This window comes from Orbicella faveolata, unplaced genomic scaffold, assembly GCF_042242905.1.
Source record: "Orbicella faveolata isolate gen_17 unplaced genomic scaffold, um_ofav_v1 contig_35, whole genome shotgun sequence".
NCBI lineage: Eukaryota > Metazoa > Cnidaria > Anthozoa > Scleractinia > Merulinidae > Orbicella > Orbicella faveolata.
Window position 1 is genome coordinate 11,291,109 of NW_028301564.1, and position 21,264 is coordinate 11,312,372.

The following is a 21,264-nucleotide window of genomic DNA, read 5'->3' on the forward strand; positions in this document are numbered from 1 at the left end:
CAGTGTTTAAATTTGATGCTTATTTTAGTGACATTTTTGGGATTTTGGGCAAAAAACCAGGGGGGTGGTCTAACTCCTAAGGGAAAAAATCACAAAGCCGGGCCACTTTGTCTTTTAGAGTTGTTGGGTAGTACCTTCAATCTGGCAAAGTTTCATCCAAAAAGGAGAGATGGCATGTATCACCCCTGCCTGGTCCTCTTGTAAACTCGGTCTTAAGTTATTAGTACATACTGCATCTCATGGCAACATATTCACACAAAACACTCTCATTACCTTCCAGAAGCAAGCAAATCATAATCATTTGCCTTCCAGCCAAACTGAAAGACAAAGATTGATACAAACAATCATTATTTTCAAGCCTTGTATGACTGAGTTGAATAATTTTATATTTCCCTTCTTGGTGGTAATGGTGATTCAGCAATACAAATACAATGACAAGCAAAAAATAAGCATGGTTCTCAACAAGCTCCCTGTGTAGCTATTGTCTATACCTTCAATAGAAGGGCCTAAGACCTCTGAAAACATGGAGATGTAGCTAAGAAAACACTAAGCCGGCTAATCAACAAGCCCAGCTGGCTTTTCTGGCCCTGGCAGCTCTGAAGTTTACCTCGGTCTACGTTTTCATGTGAAATTGCAGCCCAATTTAAGTTCAGCTGGTGAAATTAGCTGGCAGCCCATCTCTTGGTGACACACACAATGGCTATCGAAGAGTTAATATTAAAAACAATGCAATGATTATTATTGTGATCTTAAAACCGCAAAAAGGGTTGGGAGAAGAAGTGATGGACAAGTCTGAACATCTGTGAATTCTGTCTGAAGCTGCAGTCAATGATACAAGCAAATTCCAGGCTGTCATTCTGTCGAGACCCAACATTAGGGAAAGGCCTTTAAAATATTATTATCCAAAGAAGGACTTAGATCCTACAGTTTGCAGAATTCTTCCTAAGACCATTGCCAACTCCATCCTGCCTACTGGTTCCAGATTAACATATAATTATGTATAGTTTGCCAAAGGCCCACAAAAAAACTTTTATATATAAGTAGCTATTTTACCTCGTACATGAGAGGTCCAAGCACCAGTGCACTGTCGGTACATCGTCCAGTAACAACAACATCAGCTCCATGCTCTAATGCTCTCACAATAGGAAAAGCTCTGTTTTAAAAAAAAGTAATTAAAGATCTAAATGGAAAAAAAGACATACCTGGCAATTTCTTGAAGCAAAAGAATTCAATTTCTCTTAATATGCACTGACAGTGGTGCTACAGTCAAACCTCTGTTGAGAGGCCATCTGTTCTGTGGCCACCCCCTGTTAAGTACACAGTCATCAAAGTCACAGAAGTTTTGTCATTAAAATAAGTGTACTCAAAATAAATCCCTATAACCAGCCACCTGTATTAAGCAGCCACTGCCACCTTTTGGTAATCATGGCAAGGGTTTTCTATTGTCCTTACCCCTATTAAGCAGCCACCCAAGTTTAATGCATGTAGATTGACTTTCTTTTGGAAAAGGCGATGATGGATAGAAAAGGACCACTTCAAGTGATTCCATGTTGCCTTAAAGCATGTTTGTATTTGAATAAACTCATGCTTATTCTTCATGAATCCCTGTAAGTGGTCACCTCCCGTCTTCCCCGAGGGGGGACACTTCACAGAGGTTTGACTGTAGTTATAATTAGTCTAACTCAAGGACATTGTTCAGATTGCGATACTGCAATGTTTCTCTCCACTAGCATCTGGTCATTAACTGAGTGAAGCATTACAGAGTACCCAAACAAAAACTCCTTAAATAAGTCATGAACATGTACATGTTAAGTTCCTAGCATCTTAGACATAGAGACAAAGCTCTGTAAATGACCATATAAGTTGTGGGGAAAAGTCACTGTGACCTAAGCCAGTCATTTACTAGAATGGGGGCAAACTCATTATTGAAAACCCACTGAAAAGGTACAAGTTGGTCATCTTTGAGAGCTTCCAAATTCCAGAAAGAAATATTAATAATTATGTTCTGAAACAACAGCAAGCAGTTCAACTGCCCAATAACAGACAAGTCAAACCCTACCTGTTTATTTTATTGAAGCAGATGCAGTGGATAAAATTATTCTTCATGGATTACTGAGTTAGTTTAATTAGTCCCTCAGGGAAGCAGCTTAGTTAGAACTTACAACTTACAGCTTAAGAAATGAGAAAAGTTTGATCCTGCAGGTAGTCAACTATGGGTGCAGTTTTTAAAAAATTGCAGACTGAGTTTTACTGAGAATATCAAGAATAAAGAGGAAAGGAGAAAAAAAGGAAAGCTTGGTCTCCAGTCTAGAGTCATAAAGAACTAACACAAAAAAGCATGAGATGAAAATTAAAATAATGCAAAGCAAAAGTGTGAAAAAAAAAAATGCAAAACAGTAATTAAAAAAAGGAACAAATGTCCTAATAAAGTACTGTTTAACCATGACTTAAAGCTATTTTCTGCTTTGTTAGTGTTAGCAGTGTGCCATGATTCTTAAGCCTTTGAACCCAAAAATTTCCTTTGTCAATTACACTGGCATTGATAAAATCAGTAGAATAATAACTATTATTACACCATGCATGGACAGAAATATTAGAATTCTTTTGCATGTTTTTACATTCCAGATGAGTCCTTGTTTTCCTTGTAGAAAAACACCTTCCAGTCTTGCTATAGAATTATAGCTTCAGGGACTGTCTCCACAAGGATTAATCTAATTTATAGATCACATTAGTCTCCCACACTTCCAAAGTTCAGGCTACCAACTGATCTTCCAATTAATGTGATCTATAAAATTCAATATGCAGACTGTCTTAAGGATACTGTATTGGCAAGACTGGAAGAATATAAAAACATGCAAAAAAGATTCCAATGTTTCTCCCCGTGCATAGTCTAATAACCATTCTTGATTAATGATTTTGACAATGTCAGTGTAATTGAGAAAGGAAATTTCTGAGTTTGAAAAACTTAATCATGGCACACTGCCAACACTAATGAATAAGACAATAACTCTAAACCATTGCCTAAACAACACTAATTTTTTTGTAATTAGCACATTTGTTCCTTATTCACCATTTTACATGCAGACAACTGACAACAGCAAGATCGACTCTCCCAGGTTTTATGTTGTTTCTAATTACTAGACAAATGCCACATTCAATTAAGGTAGCCAGTGAACTTTTACTTTTCTGAAGAGCAAAACAAAATGTTGAACCCAACAAAAGTTTGCAGTTCTCCTGGAACCAGCTAAAAATTTATATCCAACAGTTCTCAGACTTAAGAAATTGTTATGAGCCTACTGCCACAATGCATTATTCATGGTGGCAAAGTGATTGGGGCTTCATGGTCTGAAAATCTGAAAAAAATAATGATATACCATAGAACGGTATTACTAAAATAGTATTATACGTGATCAATTATTTCTTACCCCAAATATGCATTCATGCTCACAATATTTCCTGGAAAGTCTTGTCCACTGTCCATATCTTTGATACCAGCTTGCCTTATTTCCTCAGCATCAGCCATAAGATCATCTCCACTGACAACAGCAACTTTCAAGTCAGTACCGGCCTCCTTTGCCACGGCCAACAAAGCATTTGCACACTCATGTGGATTGACACCCCCTGCATTACTCACTACACGAATACCTGCAAATTAGAATATCCAGCTTGACTCGAAGCTTCAGAACAGATGGCTAAGCTACTGACTGATTACACAGCTCATCTAAAAGATGCCTTGTGAATTGTAGTTCTGTGAGTCTAGCCTACCATCAGCAGGGGTGGATCCAGAAAATTCAGAAAGAGGAAGCCAAAGAATTGTGGCAGAGTACAACCGTGCCCACAAACTGAATGAAAAATCAATTTTCCAAGATATGCTTCTTTTTTTCCAAAAATTAGAAAAAATAAAAGGAAAAAGGGGGACAAAAGCACCCACCCTACCCAAAATCTGCCCCTGATCAATAGCCTCTGATTCAGTGATAGTTTCATTACATCAATACATTTCCCACCTTTTCGTTTAATAGGTTTAATGAGTGGTTTCATCACAGCCTGTATAAAGTCAGGGGCATACCCTAAAGTCTAAAATAAAACAAAGAATTTACATTTAAGACTTTTTATTGCTAAGTACTGTATTAATGATCAAAAGACAAATCAATCAGAGAATTAGATAACGTAATGGCTTGGCACATATCAAGTTACAGGCTTCTATAATTAATAGGTAATAGAACTATATACCGTGAATAAAGTGATAGGCCTCTTGTGAAACTGTTTGGCTGTCTCGGCAGGCAAGCGAAACACTTACTATATCTAGTAAGTATCGACTTGAAGTTAAAAATCAAAGATAAATTAACCAAGTTATATATCAAAGCATGAGTAAAGTTCAAGTCTCAAGTCAAGTCCAGGTCAAGTTAAATTTTTCTTTTTTTTCTGTTTTCTTTGTTTGGTCTTTTTTTTTTTTAAGAATTAGTGCTGTATAAAAATGATGTACCAAAAGGTACAAGAACAACACGGTCTGACTCTTTTTTCTTGGCTGATTGCGAGAGTTAATTCCTGCTTTAATTTGCAGCTGCTTTTGAAAGAGTGAACTAAACATTCCTTGGTCCTTGGCATCGATTAATTTTCCTCACAGATTCCAACCTCTATTAACTACATGCAACTGACACAGAGGTTCCATTTCAACGAAACACCGTGAAAATTGAACTTACTCATATTAGTCACCGTAGCAAAATTTTTTTTCATTGCCTTAATCAGGGCTTGACACTAACTTTTCAACTTACTAGCCTAGTGGTTGGTGATAACTTCGATGTTACTAGCTAAAACTTTTTTTTTTTACTAGCCAAGCATTGTGGTTGGCTACCTTATTACATGAAATTTTTGTGACACATTTATTTCACGATTTGGGGGTCCACATATTTTGCAACACTTAAATTCGGCGATTTTGCAAAAATTTTGTATTTTGAATCACTTTAACTTCGCGTTTTTGAGTAACACAAAATTTATTTCCTTGGCAATGTTACTTAACATAAATGTCTTTGAATTTAGTAAACTGACTTTATCAAAGGTACAATAATGTCAAAAGTAACAAAAACTCAATGGTGGTACTATATGTCAACAGTAACATAATGTGTTGTGTTCCATACACTTACTCATACCCAGCCTGTTGTAGAGCTCTACGACTTTATGTTAGTATTTTGAATGTTTAGGCTCCGTTTCTCTCGGATATGCATACACTGTAGAGGTGTAGTGGTGTATAGTTATTGTAGCAAATATTATATCGCTTAGGGAATGTTGAGTGTTATTACGAATTGCAGTGTTTTGATAATTGTTTTCAATTTACAATTCTGTATTGAGTTTACCCTGACTACGCTCTACACTATATGTTCTTCTATGTACGGTCAACATGCTACACTCTTATGGCCCTTACACTCCATGTTCCACTATCTATGCTCTACGCTCTACGTGTTTACGAGTTTATCAGTTCAAGAATTTTTTACTACTCTCTAAACTAGCTTAGAGGCTACGTCCGTTTACAGCATGTTTCAGCAGTTATTCACTTCCATGGGAAGTTAAACTTAGGCACACTTAAATCATTCCCCAAAGAAGTCTCAGGTAGAGACGAAGCGTGGCGGAAATAAATGGAAAAGCTTACAACTACAAGAAGTCTTCCTTTGTACTGCTCACTAGTCTTCATTAAAAAATTAACAAATTAAAAAAAAAAAATTAAAAATTCCAATAACCTTCCAAGCAAATGGGCTTAGAGGGTAGACTGTAGACTGTAGAGGGTAAACTCAATACAGAATTGTACATTAAAAAGATTATTAAAATACTGTAAACCGTAATAACACTAAACATTCCCTGAGCCCTTTAATTTTGTTACAATGACTGTAAGCCTGTATGCCCATACATAGAACCATAGAACGTAGAGTGTAGATGGTAGAGGGTAAACTCAATTCAGAATTTTAAATTGAAAACGATTAAAACACTGTAAACCATAATAATACTTTAATATTTATGAGATATATGAGAGGAATATGCTACAAATTGAAAACAAATGTTATGAAATAGGCAGGTAACCATAGTAACAATACACAACTACAGTAAAAGCTATGAAGTAGGAGGTAATGTATCTTTCCAACATGTAGGAGGAGATTGGTGATGAAAATGTAGAGTCGTAGAGCTCTACGAAAGTTTCTACACCAAATTGAGCTTTATAAAACGGGCGCCAGTTACACTTACTTATTCACGTCACTTTATTTTCGCGATTTTATTTAAATCACGAAATTCGCAAATTAATGTATCACGAAAATTTCAGGTAGGTCCAATAACAACAGAATTACTGGCAAGACTAGAAAGCACAACTCAAGTGACTGTCTTTAATACAGAACGTTGGTAATTATACTGTACTTAAACTAGTTTCAAAAACGTTCCAGTTCCCGAAAAGACTTTCAGGACTCTGTTTTTCTCTGAGACTTCCTTGGAAAAAATAATATCAAGACCCCCAAGAAGTAACTGTAAAAACTGTCGAGACTTCTTCACAGACAGGCACCGCAGAAATGTTTCAAAAGCAAAACAGCTATCTGAACAATACTGTAAACTGTCATTGGTGAAATTCGACTGCTAAAAGCTGCTGGTTTAAATGTCGAGGGAAATAACTCTTTCTCATCTAATTATTTCTGTAGTGGTAGGTAAAGTTTGTAAGTATGCATACAACAACAAATCACCCATGTATTGTTTACGCTAAAATGAAATGTTACCCCTTTACAATTCTGCACTATTTTGCGCATGAAAAAAAAGTTTGTGACAAACAAGAGCATTGGTGTGTGCTGTCAGAAAATGCTGTCTTGTTTGTCAAATATTTTTTTCAACAAAAGTAACACGTTCAGTTCCCTGTTTACGTACCACCCAGCAAAAAGTAGACAAACTTAAATTTGCATACGTGCTGAACAGCACATGCCCAGTACCATGATATGTCCACAAGGAAATTCTGACCTTGTTTCCGAGAAAAGTGTAAATTTTGTGTTTGTCTTCCTTGAAGGAGACAGAAACTAGTTCAGCCAATTTCATTTTGTTGACTAGCCAAAGTGGCTAGTGGAAATTGAAAACCTACTAGCCAAAACTAAATATCTACTAGTCTGTGTCTAGTTGACTACCGTTAGTGTTGAGCCCTGTTAATTGACAAAGAGCTAACTCTCAGAGTGTCAGTTTTCAAATTGGGATATTCAAATACTTAATTTGCCTCATAGTTTAAGTTGATAATTACAGTGCCATTTTAAGTTTTAAACTGAAGGTCTTGGCATATACCAGACAATCATATCTGAGTGGGGCTGGGTCTGTGTTTTTTTGTGGTTGAAAATCAATTGTTTCACAACACTCAACAGAGATGAACACTAAAAAAGGTACACTACTTTTAATCTTTGCTTGAGATTAAAACAAAACAAGGTTTGAAGTTCATACATACTGGTGATTTGTGTTTGGCTGCAGTCAAGAGTGACATAGTGATTTCTGACAAGTAATCAGATACAAGATAGTTGATTTCTCCATCACGAACAAGCTGTGGAGCTGCAGAGATAAGAAACAAATTTATGGCTGAGTACAAAAAAATTCTGGTATATACATAACTATGATGATTGATTAAGAACTTAGGGTACTAATTTACTTTTGGTAGCCCAAAGAAGGGTGCATATTAGGGATGGGGCGCTTATTTCTGGTTCAATAGTTAATGAAAACAATACATGCTTTAAGTTGAGAACTGTAACAAGAGGTCTGTGATAATCATGAAGTTCAATATAAAGTTCAGATGAAAAAGCAGATTTCATAATTCATCTGTTTAATCATCTCTTCTACATGTACATGTATGTGGGTAACCCGAAAACACTGACCCCCGGTCCGTGGACCCCCACTACAGACTGGGTCCACGGACTACCTATGGACCAGTCCACGAACTACCCCTACGGACCCCCTCTATGGACCACCCCCCAAAGTAGAATAAAAATTAGAAACAAACATGTCACTTACGGGTTATCTAATAGATTACTCGTGTCAGCAAGATTTCGAACGTTATAGCGTGCAAATGTAACATTCTTGGGTTCAGGCTTGGGCGCAAGTTATATCATTACACATTACCATTTCCTTTGCTGTGGCCATACAGTATATAAAAGACTGGGAGGCCCCCAGGAATCCTCTGGGAGGCCTCTGGGAAGCCGGCTTGAGATTTGTGCTCTTTTACCTGAGCCATTTTGTTCAGCCCATTCTCGTGTGGATTCGTGAACTCGTTCCAGGCTTCATAATCTGCTCAGCGGAATTACAGATACAAACAAGCTTAAACAACCTAAAAACACACCTCCCATAGCCAGATGGAGCCATGAATGAAAGTTAAGAACTTTCCTTCTTTTTGTCATCAGCATCTCTTTACACTAAAAACAACTTTTAGGCATTTTGGGGTGGGGTGGGGGTGTGTTAATTACATTTGCACAGTGTAACACTCGAAATTTCACCATATGAGTAATCTATTGGACAACCCATAATGAAATATTTATTTCTTATTTTTATTCTATTTTGGGGGGTGGTCCGTAAAGGGGGTCCGTAACAGTAGTCCACAGACCCGGTCCATAGTGGGGTTCGCGGACCCAGGGTCAGTGTTTTCGAGTTACCCACATGTATGTTCATTTCTTGAATGTCACTTTCAATATAGGGTGCTTACCTGGAGGAGCTGCTTATTGCAATAGGAGTGCTCATCATAAAAATGACACTACGGGGAAATGCTTATTAAAAAGGCACCCGTACTCAGTGGAAGGAGAGCACAAAAACGAATCATTATGAACAGGAAACCAACAATCACCAACACAACAAGAAATTAACTCAAAGAGCTTAGAACTGGGACTGGAAGTTAAACACCACTTTTTTGTTTGAATGACATAATGTAGCACAATGAAGCATTACAAAAAAGGCAGTCACGCGGCGTGACTGCTTTTTTTTGTAGGGTTTAATTGTTGCGGATCACAGAAGAGTCTGACTTGGTTTTTCCCTACAAACGTTTTCTTCTGGAGTGGGGGCGGGGATACGGTGGCGGGTGCAGAGATATTCTAATAGGTACGGTTAAAATTGTATTAATTAATTTTTAATTTATTAATTAGACCTTAGACCTTGGTAGTTCACCTGCCAAAACTGAATCTCCCCAAAATCCAGACGCACAGCCAATTCGAACTGTTCTTCCTTGCAAAGGCTTGGACATAAACCTTTTCTGCTGTCGCATTGGAGAACAAATAGCGGCCAGAACAACCGGATTCCATGTCTCCAGTGAAAACGACGAATAAACATTCGCTAGTTTGACACTTCCACGCAAAGACCAAGTTATAGCAGCCATCTTTCCGTATATCTTCTAAAGAATATTGGCTCTAAAAGAGCAGAAACACAAAGACATGGTCACGCGTCAATAAATATACTGTTCCCTCTGAACTCCAAGGCAGACATCTTGGATTGTGAAGGCTTGGCTGCATGGTAAAGAGGCGAGGATACCAAGCCTCTGAGCTTGCGTAAATCAAAGGAAAGATGGCGGAACCGGAGGGAATGGATGTCGATTCTCCCGCAGTTCCATCGACTTCTTCAGGCTCCAACAAGAAGAGATTCGAAGTTAAAAAGGTAAATGTGTTCCTCAATCGTTATTTTTCATATCTGACTACCTTATGTAACTTTCTCTTTTTCTTTAAAACTGATCATTTCTTTCTCTTTCATGGCAGTGGAATGCTGTTGCTTTGTGGGCATGGGGTAAGTCATATTTTAATGCCAAACAGTGCACCTAACAATTTTGTCCTCGATTGCACTAATTCGATATATATTTCCAGACATTGTGGTCGATAACTGTGCCATCTGTAGGAACCACATCATGGATTTGTGTAAGTATTCGACAGAAAATATATCGCTGTGTCTCTATGTCCGGCAGCCGGACAGGTTTTTCAAAATACTCCGTGTCCGGCAGTCAAAATTATTTTTAAAAATTTCAGTTAATAATGTCAAATCTTTGTTTATATTGTTGAATACTAATTTTCGTGAGCCCGGCACCCAGTATAACGGGATTTATAACGTAGACTATTACAAAATAACCGGCAGTCAAAACGTTTGAATAGCACTCCGGTTAGCCTAAAAAGCACTCCGGTTGGCCTAAAAAGCACTCCGGTTAGCCGCAAAAGCACTCCGGTTAGCCTGAATAGCACTCCGGTTAACCTAAATAGCTCTCCGGTTAGCCTGTTTACGGTTAGCTTTCAATAATACTATGGGTAACTCTATAAATACTTAAAAAATTCCGAAAGTTGCCGGCCGGTCTTGATGGCGCAGTGGTCATCAGTATCGCTTACCAGGCCGGTGACCCGGGTTTGATTCCTCTTGGAATCGCCTGTCGAAACGTCCATTTTATGTTGCTTAACTTTTAAAAAAAAAAATTTCTAAGTCTCACTGCCAGACACGGAGTATTTTAGGTAGAGAGAATTTTTTATTTTTCGCGCAGTATGGATGAGCTTAATTAAGCAGTGCTCGAAATTAAAAAAAAAAATTCCAAGTTGTTCTTATTCCAAATGCAGGACAATCTAACCCCCGGCTCTGGTTACCCTGATGACTGCTTGATCGCCCTTAAAATATTAATTCTATAATTTGTTGCCTAGTTATAGGTTCTGACGAGACAAATTGTTAAATGACTATTTTCACAGGTCGAGTCTGAACTGTCATGCATTAACTCAAATAATAAAGTTACAAATCACAATGCCTGAATGTTGCACATAACTGAATGTTGCCTGAATGTTGTTGTTGAATGTTGTCTCCTTTATTTGACGTAAATGATGCGAAGTCGCGCGAAATGGCGTCCTTGAAACATTGTTCGAGATGTTCACAATTTCACATAGACAACTTAATGCTTAGCAAAAGTACTTCCTTGGAAGAGAAATACAGTAGCAACAGCAAAAAGTCTGTGGTTTCAATGAAAAGCCTGGCCATCAAACATAGCGGGGAAAGGCAAACAAAATAAACTCCACTGTTTTTTGAAACATATGCTATTTGAGTACTCTAAATAATAGCCTAGTTCACAACTCTAGAATTAAGCATTGACGATTTTCGCCAAAGGTGGCTATCTACTCTCCAACAGCCTGGATCAATTTACAGAATTTTTGCTGCCACAGTGAGTGAGCCTGAATCGAACTAGCGAGGCAGCTCTCTAATCAGGGAAAAGTCATATTGAACACATCTTTGCAAAAGGTAAGGAATTGCGGTAGTGTTAAGATCAAAGTTGCAAGGAATTGTGGTAATGCACGAATGGAAAAATTAACATGTGCTCTTTTCCATGTGCTCCCTCACTTTGAAGACTGTTTGGAGAAGAGGTTTTCCAGCTGCGTAAATTGTTCTGTTTTTTTTTTTTTTTTTTGCTTGTTGCTGTTTTTTTTTACGCTTTTGTTGTCCTTTATTGCTGCGCAGTGAGTGAGCCTGGACAACAGAAGCATCAGTCTTACAGAAATGAAGAAGTTAGTAGGTCTAAGATGCCCGCCATGATAGAGAACCAAGTCAGTCAGTCAGTTTTTATCGTTTGCTTGCCATAAATATTAAGGAGCCATTAAAGCTCTCAAAACTAGATTTATACAAAAGCAAACAATTGTCAAATACTTGTGAAATGTTCGTGGCTAGTCTGACGCAGCGTTTCATCTCGGCCAAGAGACTCTTCAGAGACCTTTAGAATTCAAAGGCAAACTCGTTGAGCATCACGCCCAAAGTCCCGTTCACAAATTCTTGATGTTGACAGTCTGGCCCTCTATCACAGAAGGATTCCCAACTGTACGTTCACGAGTTAAATTTATACAAAAGCAAACAATTGTCAAATACTTGTGAAATGTTCGTGGCTAGTCTGACGTGGCGTTTCGTCTCGGCCAAGAGACTCTTCAGAGACCTTTAGAATTCAAAAAACTAGATTTGTAGACGTAAAGCCTTGGCCAAACGATCACAACATGTCAACGCAACATATTGCAACATTGTTGGGTGCAACATGTTGTGTGTGTTTGGCCAACAACACCCAACATGTTGCAACACATCACAACATGGTGGCCAAACAAACACAACATGTTGCGCCCAATAATGTTGTGATATGTTGCGTTGACATGTTGCGATCGTTTGGCTGGGGCTTAAACCATTTGATGTAAAAGCGCAATTTTGATTAAATAAATAAATAAATTACAATATTTAGAGAGGATTCCACATCAGCCTTAGCTGGTTTTCATGTGGGTCCTCTATCCTGGTCCAATTGGAATTTGGAGATGTTGGTTTTTGTGGAGGGAAGAAAACCGGAGAACCCGGAGAAAAACCCTTGGAGCAAGGCGAGAACCAACAACAAACTCAACCCACATATGGCACCGGGCCGGAATCGAACCTGGACCACATTGGTGGGAGGTGAGTGCTCTCACCACTGCGCCATCCCTGCTTCCCTAATTTATAACCAGGCATCTGTTTTATAGTTTGAAGCAGAGTTCCCTATAATCATCAAGTGTTATTTGCAATCTGTTGAAGTTAATATTATTTTAAAAGTCGCAGATTTTACCGTTACCAGTTATATATTTTATCTGCACAACTATACTCAACATTTTGGAAATCCCATGGAGGAAGAATATATTTCATTCAAATCCTTCACAAAAATTACGGCTTGTTGTCATTATTAACAATCTTGAACCAGAAGTCGTTCAGCTGCGACCTAAAACCTTCTGGAATGTTATGTTTCTCATGTAATATTTGAATTTAGAAACCATGCAACAATGCTATTTAATTCCTTCGAGAAGTTTCAGGAAACTCCAGGTGTACTTGTATAAGAGCATAAGTTTCGTCTATAAGAGAACAATGAAAATGGAATGAGTCTTATTAGCAGGTTTAGTGCTACATGCAGCCAAGTGCTGTAATCTGAGAAGTTAAATAAACCAGTTTGTTACTGTTGCTGACAATCCTGAGTTCTGTATCGTTACAACCCTGCTCTGCATTGACACTTCTTCCCTTCAGCAGCATTTTGTACCATCTAGGTAAACTAGTCTTACCTGTAAATATATATTTGACAACTTGCGAAGTACTTTTCCAGGATGTCTCAGAAAAGAATGATTACCTGCATGCCATGCACAATACTTTGGGTAGTACATGGGGAGGCCTGGGTTTGAAAACGTGGTTTGCGGCGTCCATCAACGAATGAAAACACCAGATTTAAATCTTTTACATACCTTTACTTTGTTATTCGGTTAAACTCCACAGTAACAGTACATGTAAGTACTTCAATTTCTCCTGGGTGTTCTGGTGTTATTTTCTTCAGACAACCAGGCCTTTGATTTTAAAGAAAATGGTTGTCTGGGCCAATTTTTAGTCGTCTCGGACAACCAGACAACCGCTAATTTTGAGCACTGCTTAAGTTAAGTATGCCATGAAATGTTATGTTAGAACGTACATGAGGCCCTTAACTGGTAATTATACGTCTTGTGTATAAAGGATATATTTATCATCTTCATGTGAGGCCAAAATTCGAGTGTATTATGTATGTAGATTTGCATGGTTGCTGACTGTATGTAATCTATAGAGCCCTGGATGCACTCTCACAGGACTCAATTCAGCAACATTCCTGGCTATAATCTATAAATTTATTTATTCATTTCTTTAGGTATAGAATGTCAAGCTAACCAGGCCTCCGCAACTAGTGAAGAGTGCACTGTAGCATGGGGTGTCTGTAATGTAAGTATTACAAACTAGAAGCTGTCAAGGAACCCAAATGTAGTTTGATCAGACAATGTTTAGTAACGATCCATGCAAGGAGTAGGCAAAAAACAGTTGGCCAGATGCAGAACTTGCCATTGAACTTCAACGTGTTAATTCTTTAATTAAATATACAACATTCTGACTTATTGGCTGTAAACATGCAGAGTGCGAAATTTAAATTTGTATTGACTAGATTTAGGCTGTAAGCCACATTTTCAATTCATTTAAAACTGCTAAGCTGTTTACAATGTATAAATCTACCTCAAAGGCAAAGATGAAGAAATTCCTATCCGGGGAAGACAGTTTTTTACAACCTCCGTTGACAACAATAGTTCCACAAGTTATGCGTACCCTGAAACCACCATTTCACATTGTTCTCCGTCAATCAACAAGACTGTGTTGGCAATCTTGGTCCTCCAAACAGAAACATGATTTTTTCTAGTGAAAACAAAATATGAAAGCTGTAACTTACTCGTGAAAGCTCTTGTACATAGAATTATAGTTCATCTTGAAAGTAGCTAGAGTAAAAGTTCACATTCAAGTTCCTGTTCCTAATGAGTGAAGGACTGTAGCCTTCTTCTGTTTCAAGTTCTATATCACCACATGCAACACACTCAAAAGTCTTGGGACCATTAAGTTATTAATGCATGGGGTACTGAGGAAGTGAAATTTCACTTCCTGTTGATTACATCAGCCTCTACAGAAAGGCCGTTCTCACATAGGCTTGGGAAATTTAAACATTCCAATAGCTTGCAAATTGGTTACATTTTAGGTTATTTTTTTAATTTTGTATGTGTTTCACAAAATTCAAAGTATCAAAGTAAAAGCCAAACCAAAAGAAGTGAAAAAAAAAAAAAAAAAAAAAAAAACAGCCTCAAAAGAAAAAGAAAAACTATCTTGGTATGGTTGATCTTGTCATAATCCTGTTAGTCATGTGAACTGTACTTGCAAGTGTGGTTAGGATAACATCAGATAGGTATTAGAGACACTTCTGATTTCTTTAAATGCTAAAGTAAATCCAGCCAATTTTCAACAGTTAGCCTGGAAAAATTGCTATGCATGCCTTTTTATGAAATTTTCAATATTTGAATATCTCATAATCTGCCCTTTTAGAAATAAAACAAAATCTATGCGTAGCGAAAGGAGGATTTAAATTAAAATACTAAATTAATGAAGAAATTCGAGTAAAGTTGTAAGCTGAGGAGCCTTATTGACATGACCATGGGCATATCCTGATGATCTCATCATTGGTGCTACTGACCATGAAAAGGTTATAACACATGAAACAACTATGAAGTGTTGAAATGTGACAAAGTTATATGACAACAAAGTTTCTCTAGCAACAGCTCAAAAAGATCAGTTATTGGACTTTTAAGTGGGGTCCTTCATAACTACCAATTGGTCATGAATTGGTTGCTATGGAAGGTTGCTGACTGTCATACGTTGAAAACCAGACCACTGAAGGATAAGCCTTTTGCGCAGGTTTGTTCCATTGGAGAGTCCTGCCAAAATTTTAAATCACTGCCATATTTGACCAGTCATGTGACCAGAATAGAAAAAAAAAACTTAAAACTTAAAAGGCATCTAAATCTGAAAATTTAAATCACTGTCAATAGATTAAGAGTGTCCACATGCTTAATGCTATGTACGGATTTTGTGAAATTCGCATTTTTATAAAAGTTATCAGGTAATAAACACTCTTATTAAAAGACTTTCTACTGTAGCTTTCCTATTTTACACGTAAACAGTAATTCCATGCGTACAATTATAAAGAAGGCTAAGTTATTTCTGATTCATAAGAAAAATCGGAATGCGCAATTTGGGACTGGCACTAGTTATGCACACAAAATCATATTTTTTTTTCAAAGCAAACGTTCACTTATAGAATCCACCATTTAGCACTGCAAAACGCTCAAAAATAGCTTTCCTCTGAATGTCACCTTCACCAATCCCATAGTAACTGCTCTAAATCTGTAGTTAACAAGGATCTCCTTAAAGTATTATTCTCACCTCATTTGCATCTATTTCAAACTCCAGTGACTTTTCATGTACTCTACCCAAACTATAAGACCTGAGAAGACCTTCTGGTGGTGCTAGGTAAAGGACACACCGAACACATTGGATTGAGGATTCTGCTTTGTTTTGGCATTTAGTGTTGCTTGCCCATTGGGCAACCTGTTATGAGAAAACACTATCTTGACAATTCACTTCACTAGCCCAGGCCTAGGATATCAGACAGCCCTTTTATCATGTCCTGCATGTACGATTTCATCAATCACTGACAGATTGGTTACACTGGTTACAAAAGACAAATATGCAGGAAATTAATTAAATTTGTAGGTTCTCCAAAGCACTTAAAAAGATTTGCCAAATTCTTTGTAACAGTAAACTACAACTGCTTGCAAACTCTCACGACTGTATTGTGAGAATACCGACCCTCGATGTTTTCTATACAAACCTTGCTGCACTTGATCCATACTTTCATAATCTCTCAGTACAGCCTTTGTTTGTTTGGTTGAAAAGGTATATGAAAACTCTGTAGCATCTGTTTATAAACTATAATTATTATTGGATGAGGTTTTTGTGATATTCAGAATAATCAAGGTTGAGATAAGGGCTATCAGTCAAAGCTGAAGGCTGAGTCTGATAACCCTTACCAAGACCTTGATTATTCTGGATATCACAAAAACCAAATCTAATAATTGTTTTATTATACATTGAACGAAAAAAAAAATGGAAGTCATGTTTTTGCTTCTTCACTGACTGCAAACTACACAAAGTGCGAACTTGACATGATTATCCTTAGAAATCATGCACCCTAGTCGTAGAAGACGTGATTACCCATGTGACCTTGAGTGTCCTTGACATGATTATTGTATAATCTGTAGCTAGATGACGTCACAGGCGCTGAATTCGAAAATTCACAGTACACTTTCAGCCAATCGGAAAAGAGATAGTGAGCTCAATGTAGTTTTCACCGGGGATAATAAGGGAACTTATCATGTTAACTTTACTGCTTTTTTTCCATAATGTAAGCTGTTCAAATGCTGCACTCCCCTGTGACCTGAGACAGAATCTGCACTAATATGTTAACTTTGTTTTGTAGCATGCTTTCCACTTTCACTGCATCTCTCGCTGGTTGAAGACTCGTCAAGTCTGTCCACTGGACAACAGAGAATGGGAATTCCAAAAGTAAGTAACTTGCTCGAATCAAAAACTATCCTTGCGAGTTTTCTGCTATTTAGCCTGATTGGCTCTTGTGAAGGGCATGGTCATCCTATCTTGAACTATTTTGTCGTCATTTTTTATTTTGATTGAAGAAAAATTTAGTTTTGTTAGCATAGCTAAGAACCCAAGCTAGTTTCAATAAATGACCAGAAAGGATCAAGGATTCATGTGGCTACATAATTATGTATTATTGTGAGCTATTTTAAACCAGATTTTGAATGACAAACTCAAGTTATTCACAGGCCAGCATATTTTCTTGGCATACAGCAAAGTTTTATATGTTTGAGTATATGACAAATAAGTATGAAAGGTTTTGCCTTGGCAAGTCACTTTACCTCTCAAGGAGAAAGGAAACTTTTTTATTACTCTACATGAGCAAATAAAACTTGTGAAAGAAGACTTTGAAAGGAAATCTGGCTATCAATTTGTACGACTGAATAAATGAATACGTTTTTCGTCAGACACTCAAATAATGTTGTTTTATTGATTGTTTTTAGGTATGGTCGTTAAAAGTGAACCATTCTCCCTTGCTGCTGGCTTCTTCATTTGTGCCTGGATTATATAACTTTGTGTAAAACAATCCTGTATAACATTGCTTTTTTTGTCTGTTGATGAAACATTAAAACTCTTTTTCTTTCTCAATCTTTGTTCAGTTTTCTGTTATTATATTCGTGTTAGATAGTGGCAATTACATTTTGCAATTTGAATTGATTTTGAATGTATGAGTTACGTCAGGAGCTCCTGGTTACGTTTATATTTACTGCCAGATAAGTGCGAGCTTGTAAAGTAGGTGCCAGTGGCCGGTGACCTGTGCAAGGAAATGCGTAATGGAGAGAAATGTAGGACCTTCTGATCCAACTACCAGAACCACAAACTTTGGGGGTGCTGCCCTTAAAATGTTCAACTCCCGTTCTTACCACTACAGCACAGTTCAACTCCTTGGCCATGGTTGTCAAAAGCTTAGTGCTTTGCCTTCTGCCGGTTGAAGTTTTCAGAGGAATACAAATTATTAAATAGATTCCATGTTGCAGTGCGTCTGTGCAGCAATTGATCACAGATGACGTCACTGTGAGAATAAAAAAAGTGGCACACAAGGCGATAGCAGAGTGTGTTACTGATACTCTTACCACATTTTGACGTCTTCTGTGATACCCTACTCGTAGCGGGGCTCAGATCTAAAGGTTTATACTGTAACAGCAACGCACAGGGGCCAAAATTGATTACAAGTAAGAACTCCACCAAGCCTTTTTTCGCCTCTTTTACTTCGATGAATTGTACTTGACATCCTTTTGCAATATTGGGATTTGTTTCACTATGAACTTTAGCAGTTTTGGTAAATCTTGAACTACAACTAGCTCGAATTTCGGCTTACTTACTCACTGACTCAATATTATACCAGTTCCTTTAAGATTCCAAAGCTTTTTATGTGTTCTTTTCGCTCCAGGTTACTAAAAATTTATACCTAATATGATGCGTCCGCAACGTGGATTATTAAAAGACAGTGTCCCGGATGGGAATCAGATGTTCTAATTCCTAATCTACATATTATATTACCACATACCAACAGCTACACAAATAAATTCGATAAAAAGATACCACAGAACAAGTGTTTTGGGGGAGAGGGATGGAAATAGAATTTGATTTTTTGAAAACGGATGTCGAGATCAAAATGCCATTCTGGTGAAATTGAAATCCTTTTAGTCATTTGATAATTTTCTTTGCTGTAGACATTGCAGGCTTTTTTCCAATGCAAGATAATAACGTCAATTTGTAGCAAGTTCTCAGTCATTCTTATTAAAACACGGTATATCGACCACTGGGTTTAGAGTGAGAGAAATATACAGCCTATACTCGACGGATGAGGCGCAGAATATTTAATGTTAACATAAATTAGATGACCTTTTTCATCGTGTGATAAGTCATGTTCATACTTTTCGCCCTGACGATATTTGGTTATTTGATATAACTAATTTATCAAAAAGTTCCCTTAAATGTTGTTATAATATTACCGGGTTAATCTCCCGTTTTCAAAACAAAAACGGGTTAATTTTTCGACACTTTTCGAAAAACGATTATTTCAAATAGCTAATAGCTCGCACCGTTGTCTGGCGACCAGTGATAACGAGAGATATTCAACCAACGAAACAACGGACAAAACTTCATTTCGTAGCAATTTGCCACCTTTTGTTTTAAAACGTGAGCAAGCCAGCTTAATCTAACAGTCGACGTGGAACAGGAATGTTGTCGCTCTTCAAACCGCTACTGATCTGGTTAGTCGTTTTAAGTTTGTTAACATTCTTCTGTCGTGTAAGCTTTTAGCCTCCATTCAGCCGTGAGCGCTTCCGTCCTGTTTTAAAAACGGCCAGTTCAGCTAGAGTGGCGTGTTACGCAGTGTAAGTCACATTTCAAATTGAACATTAACAAGAATGATAATTACTCGGTTGTCTCCCTTAAATATTGTGTCCACTACACCAAACCGATGAAACAAAGAGAAAAAACGGTATAAGTTGTTCCTTGCAGCAATAACAACGCCAATGGAAAAGCGGGAGCGCGAAAAATTCACATTTCTTTTGATATTAAATCAAGAACTAGTGAAACGTTCTGCGCGGTAAAATTACGTTTCATGCTTGCATTTACCTTGGTCAGAGAAACCTGGCAAAATTGAGGTCAAGGGAATATTTTCAACACATCTCGAGAAAATCTAAAATTCATTACTTTTTTCACTATTAATTTGCGTGGACATTTTTATTCTCGACTGCTCCGGGTCCCTTGTTGTCACCGCCTATCCTCTTCACCACACACTCACAAAACAATAGGGACTTTAAGATATGGTACGGCTAGGCTGTAGAACGGCGGCAGATAGTGAAGATCGCCTCCGGTGACGTCATGACGCGCGTACCAGTACGGCTTTCCCGCCGTAGCCTTGCTTTCTACTACTGGTTTCACGTACTCTTCACTACGTGAGTATAATCTTGCTGTTTACTTCTTATTTTAACGCTTTTTTCACCGTTTGAACAGCCTAGTTTGAAGATAAAGTTCTCAATTATAAAAATCAGTTCTAAGATCATTGTTTCTTTGTCATTTGTACAGAAAATTTGAACGATTTTAACACCTACCGCGAGATGATCGATTCAGTCATATTAGTATCGGGCCGAACAGCCGTAGATAAGAAAACTTCGTATGTACTAAGCTGAGCAATAATTGTTTATTACTGTTCAAAATGTATATTATTATAATCGAGAGTTTTGTGTTTTCGGGCTTATCACGTAATCATTGTACGAACAACCTGTCCGTGTTGAAATCGAGCTTTTTTATATCAGTGTTTGTGATTGGAATTGCAGGCGGTTCTATCAAGTTCTAAAAGGCAAATCTCAGTTCTGGGAGATGTAAGACGGATACAGGAGAAGGAAATCATTGTCATTAATCAAGCCTATTTCGTATGAAAGTAGAATAATCTCTGGTTTCCTTGAAAGTAGTCACTTTTGTAAAGACACGTAGAGACTGCACATACCGTTGCCGCACGGCAAAATCTTAATCATTTGAGTTTGGCGGGCAAAACACCGTTGTCAGCCGAGTCCCTCACGGCTAACGTAACCGTAGTAGCACCTCGCCGTAGCGTAAATTAAAGTCGCTAACGGGGCGCGTCACTACGGTTAGCCTAAATAGCTCTCTGGTTAGCCTAAATAGCACTACGGTTAGCCTAAATATCACTGACTTAGCCCATTTCCGAGTTGCCTTAAGCCTCCCTATCAAAGCGAGGCCTGGTGCACAACCATTCATGAAATGAGTTTAATTTGCATGTGAATGGAATGTCATTTTCAGACGAAAGGATGGGCACCAAGACTCGCCTTAAGGAAGAGGCTAAAGAAAATTCGAAAATGGCCCATTGCGTAGGGTAACCGTATCCCACATTGACTCTTACCAGTTAATGCCATTTCGTCATTTCGCCATTTCGTGTTTTAAACACACCCAGTCTTACGTCCTAAAATTCATTCTCTTTCCCAGACCTCGCGTTTCCTTTGATCACATGCCGGCGAAAATGAGGGGTAGACATTTCATAACGTGAAGCTCCGTCTGGGGTACCCTGCAGTTGTTTTCGGCGACGTGAAACAATTAAAAATCGGAAATCCGGCTGTATTCTCAGGGAAATTTACTAACAAAAGTGCTAGTTATCAGCACATTACTGTGTGTGTTGCTTATTCTTATGCGTTAGAGAAAACCAATAACAAAAGAGGAAGGTTCAGACTACCTCTATTCTCTTCTTCTTTTGCCTCTGCTCTCTCACTG

General features: G+C 37.8%; 2 protein-coding genes across 3 annotated transcripts in view; one reads left to right on the top strand and one right to left on the bottom strand.

The window, feature by feature from the left end:
* The window catches only part of LOC110054773 (uncharacterized), a 28,876-nt gene extending 19,392 nt beyond the window's left edge, over positions 1-9,484 (bottom strand). For both annotated transcript variants that reach the window (XM_089272762.1, XM_020761130.2), the window contains exons 1-6: positions 9,151-9,484; positions 7,454-7,554; positions 4,005-4,074; positions 3,426-3,645; positions 1,054-1,153; positions 274-317 (exon numbers count right to left, since the gene is read on the bottom strand). In XM_089272762.1, coding sequence (XP_089128888.1) covers positions 274-317; positions 1,054-1,153; positions 3,426-3,645; positions 4,005-4,074; positions 7,454-7,554; positions 9,151-9,358 — 743 coding nt within the window. In that variant the 5' untranslated portion in view covers positions 9,359-9,484. The remainder of the gene's footprint in view (positions 1-273; positions 318-1,053; positions 1,154-3,425; positions 3,646-4,004; positions 4,075-7,453; positions 7,555-9,150) is intronic.
* On the top strand, positions 9,484-17,619 carry LOC110054774 (E3 ubiquitin-protein ligase RBX1). Its single transcript, XM_020761131.2, has 6 exons — positions 9,484-9,633; positions 9,732-9,759; positions 9,837-9,887; positions 13,655-13,725; positions 16,856-16,941; positions 17,475-17,619. The coding sequence occupies exons 1-6, from the start codon at positions 9,544-9,546 to the stop codon at positions 17,485-17,487; spliced, it is 339 nt and encodes a 112-aa protein (XP_020616790.1). The 5' UTR covers positions 9,484-9,543; the 3' UTR covers positions 17,488-17,619.
* The last annotated feature ends 3,645 nt before the right edge of the window (positions 17,620-21,264 follow it).